This window comes from Trichosurus vulpecula, chromosome 1 (genome assembly GCF_011100635.1).
Source record: "Trichosurus vulpecula isolate mTriVul1 chromosome 1, mTriVul1.pri, whole genome shotgun sequence".
NCBI lineage: Eukaryota > Metazoa > Chordata > Mammalia > Diprotodontia > Phalangeridae > Trichosurus > Trichosurus vulpecula.
Window position 1 is genome coordinate 345,196,916 of NC_050573.1, and position 4,500 is coordinate 345,201,415.

The window sequence follows — 4,500 nt, forward strand, 5'->3', positions numbered from 1 at the left end:
GAGATGGGCATACTGGTTTTGGAAGATTCTTACCAGGATGTCAAACTGGGGACACTGGTACATGGGTCTGCTATTTTTGAGTTTCAATAAATGCTTTAACTCCTCTGTCTTCTACTTAGAGAATTCCTTATATCCTGTGATTCTGGACCGAATAGGCATATTCATGATTATCTTTGAAGTCATGAATTCTGCCTTAATGATATACCCTCCTCCACAAATTAAAAAGGCAAGCAATATGATATCAATTATACATGTTAAATTGTGCAAAACATACTACAGAAGTGTTGGATCAGCTCACAACTCCACCAACAATGTATTAGTGCTCCAGTTTTCCCACATCTTCTCCATTTATCATTTTCCTTTTATGTCATATTAGCCAATCTGGTAGGTGTGAGGTGGTATCTCAGAGTTATTTTAAACTGCATTTCTGAGGTAAGCTAACCTTCTCCCCATGCCGGGACATCGGCATCCCCCCCACCCCCGGACGCCGGGCTCCTTCTGGCTCCTCTCCTTTCTTTCCCGCAGGCGAAACCGAAGCCCTCGCAATCCACATCACCATGAGCAAAGATTCCGAGGTGGACATGGCGGAGGTGGACATGAAGGAGGTGGAGCTCAACGAGCTGGAGCCCGAGAAGCAGCCCATGAATGCGGCCGCCCCGCCGCCCGCCGCCTCGGGGGGCGAGAAGAACGGCGTGGTCAAGGTCAAGGTGGCCGACGACGAGGCTGATGCCGCGGCCGCCTCCAAGTTCACGGGCCTGTCCAAGGAGGAGCTGCTGAAGGTGGCCGGGAGCCCCGCCTGCGTGCGCACCCGCTGGGCCCTGCTGCTGCTCTTCTGGCTGGGCTGGCTGGGCATGCTGGCCGGTGCCGTGGTCATCATCGTGCAGGCGCCCTGCTGCCGCGAGCTGCCCGTCCAGCGCTGGTGGCACCAGGGTGCCCTGTACCGCATCGGAGACCTGAAGGCCTTCCAGGGCCAGCCCCGTAACGCCAACGGGAGTCTGCCAGGGGTGAAGGCCCATCTCGATTACCTGAGCACCCTCAAAGTGAAGGCCCTGGTGTTGGGGCCCATCCACAAGAACCTTGAAGATGACCTTGCTAAGACGGACCTGCTGCAGATCGACCCCACCGTGGGCTCCCAGAAAGAGTTCCTCCAACTCTTAGAAGCAGCTAAGAAAAAGAACATCCAGATCATTCTAGATCTCACTCCCAACTACCAAAGTTAGAACAGCTGGTTTCTGAAGAACGAGAGTGAAGAAGTGAGTGAGAAGATGAAGGAAGCCCTGAGCTTTTGGCTGAAGGCCGGTGTGAATGGTATCCAGGTCCATGATGTCCAGAAGCTTAGCGATGCGGCTTCATTCCTGTCTCATTGGAGTAACCTCACTCATAGCATCAGTGATGACAGGGTCCTGATTGCCGGAACAGGAGCCTCAGACCTTTGGGAGATCTTGAGCCTGCTGAATGATACTGAGCTGCTGAGCAGCTCGTACCTAGGAGACTTTGAGAAAAGGAGTTCCTCAGGGAAAGAGCTGAAAGAATTGGTCGATAGCTACCTGAGCGCCGCTGGTGGCCGCTGGTGCAGCTGGACATATTCTCAGGTCGGCCACTTGGCCTCCTATATGCCAGCCCATCTTCTCCGTCTCTACCACCTATTGCTGTTCACACTTCCTGGGACACCTGTCTTTAGTTATGGGGATGAAATTGGCTTGCAGGCGGCCACCGTCCCCGGACAGCCTGCTGAAACCCCCATCATGCTTTGGGATGAAAAAACACTTGGGCCTTCTGAGTCCGTGAACCTCAACATTACTGTCCAGGGCCAGACTAAGGACCCCACCTCTCTCCTTGCTCTGTTCCGTAAACTGAGTGACAGCCGAGGGAAGGAGCGGTCCTTGCTGCACGGGGACTTTGTGGTCCTGCCCACCCAAGATGACCTCTTTGCCTATGTGCGATACTGGGACCAAAATGAGCGATTCATCGTTGTCCTCAACCTGGGCCCCACGAGCCATGAGGCTGAGCTGAGGATGCCCTCTGTGTCGGGCAGCCAGAAGCTGGAGCTTCCCGAGAAGGCAGCCCTGGTGCTCAGCACCCAAGGGAGCCACCAGGAAGGCAGCATGCTGTTCTTGCACAAGCTGGCTGTGGCCCCGGGGGAGGGGCTGCTGCTCAAATTCCCCTATGTGGCCTGAGCTGCCCGCTGGGTCTCCTCTTCCCGTTGGGTCTTTGTTGTGTTTGTGTGTGTGTTGGCAGGGCTGGGGAGCGGGGGGAGGGTTTGGGATTTTTTTTTTACTGTTGAAGATGTCATGGAAAGAAGTTTTGAGCCTGTAGCTGTGTATTAAAATGATAGTGATGAGCAAAAAAAAACCAAAAACCAAAAAACAAAAAAAAACAAAAAAAACTGCATTTCTGTAATCATTAGTGATATAGAGCATTTTTTTTCATATGACTATAGATAGTTTTAATTTCTTCATCTGAAAACTGCCTATTCATATCCTTTGACCATTTATCAGTTAGGGAATGACTTGTATTCTTATAAATTTGACTCAGTTCTTTATATATTTTAGAAATAAGGCCTTTATCAAAGACCCTGCCTATAAAATTTTTCCCAGTTTTTTGCCTTCCTTCTCATCTTGGTTGCATTGTTTTTGTCTCTGCAAAACCTTTTAAATTTAATGTAATCATAATTATCCATTTTGCATTTCATAATGTTCTCTATGTCTTGTTTGGCCATAAATTCTTCCCTTCTCCATAGCTCTGACAGGTAAACTATTCCTTGCTTTCCTAATTTACTTATGACATTATCCTTCATGTCTAAATCATACCCATTGGTATAGGGTGGGAGATGTTGGTCTGCCTACTTCCTGCCATACTATTTTCCAGTTTTCCCAGCATTTTTTGTCAAACAGTGAATTCTTATCCCTGAAGTTGGTGTCTTTGGGTTTATCAAACATTAGATTACTCTAGTCATTGACTGCTGTGCCTTATGACTATTCCACTAATCCACTACTTTATTTCTTAGCCAGTACCAAATAGTTTTGATGATTGCAGCTTTGTAATATAGTTTTAGATCTGGTGCAGCTAGGCCACCTTCCTTTGCATTTTTTTTCATTAATTCTCTTGCTATTCCCTTTTGTTCTTCCAGATGAATTGTGTTATTATTTTTTTCTAGCTTCAGAAAATATTTTGGTAGTTTGAATTGAATACATAATTTGCAATGAATACATAAATAAATTTAGGTAGAATTGTCATTTTTATTATATTAGGTCAGCCTACTCATGAGCAACTGATAGTTTTCCAATTATTTATATGTGACTTTATTTATATGAAAAGTATTTTGTAATTGTATTCTTATAATCTTTGGGTATGTCTTGATAGGTAGACTCCCAAATATTTTTTATTGTCTACAGATATATGAAATGGAATTTTTCTTTCTATCTCTTGCTGCTGGCCTTTATTGGTCATATAAAGAATTGCTGATGATTTATGTGGATTTATCTTATGTTCTCCTACTTTGCTGAAGTTGTTCATTATTTCAAATAGTTTTTTAGTTGATTCTTTAGGATTCTATAAGTATGCCATCATATTATCTGCAGAGAATGATTACATTTGTTTCCTCATTGCCTATTCTAATTCCTCTAATTTCTTTATTTTCTTTTGTTGCTAAAGCTAACATTTCTAGTACAATCTTGAACAATTGTGGTGATAAAGGGCATCCTTGTTTCACCCTTGATCTTATTGGGAATGTTTCTAGCTTATCTCCATTACATATGATCTTGCTGATGGTTTTAGAAAGATACCGCTTATCATTTTAAGGAAGTCTCCCTTTATTCCTATGCTCTCTAGTGTTTTTAATAGGAATAGGTACTGTATTTTGTCAAAAAGTTTTTTCTGCATCTATTGAGATAATCATATGATTTCTGTTAGATTTGTTATTGGTCAATTGTGCTCATAGTTTTCCTAACACTGAATCAGCCCATCATTCCTGCCACAAATCTCACCTGGACATAGTGTATTATTCTGTTGATAAATTACTGTAATTTCTTTGCTAATATTTTATTTAAATTTTTTGCCTCAATATTCTTTAGGGAAATTGGTCTATATTTTTATTTCTCTGTTTTGACTCTTCCTGGTTTATGTATCAGTATCATATTTATGTCATAAAAATAATTTCATGGGACTCCTTCTTTGCCTATTTTTTCAAATAGTTTATGTAATATTAGAATTAATTGTTCTTTAAAAGGTTTGATAGAATTCACTTGGCCCTGGAGATTTTTCTTAGGGACTTCATTGATGGCTTGTTCAATTTATTTTTCTAAAATGAAGCTATTTAAGTATTTTCATCCTCCTCTGTTAATCTAGGCAATTTATATTTTTGTAAATATTAATCTGTTTCAATTAAATTGTCAGATTTATTGGCACACAGTTTGGCAAAATAACTCCTATTTATTGCTTTGACTTCCTCTTCACTGATGGTGAATTCACCTTTCCCATTTTTGGTACTGGTCACTTGGC

At 42.9% G+C, this 4,500-nt stretch overlaps 1 protein-coding gene across 1 annotated transcript; it reads left to right on the top strand.

Annotated features, from left to right (window-relative positions):
- Positions 1–533: 533 nt before the first annotated feature.
- Positions 534–2,177, top strand: LOC118829152 (4F2 cell-surface antigen heavy chain-like). Its single transcript, XM_036736122.1, is given in 1 exon segment — positions 534–2,177. A coding segment is annotated over 1 exon segment (1,620 nt). The 5' UTR covers positions 534–557.
- The last annotated feature ends 2,323 nt before the right edge of the window (positions 2,178–4,500 follow it).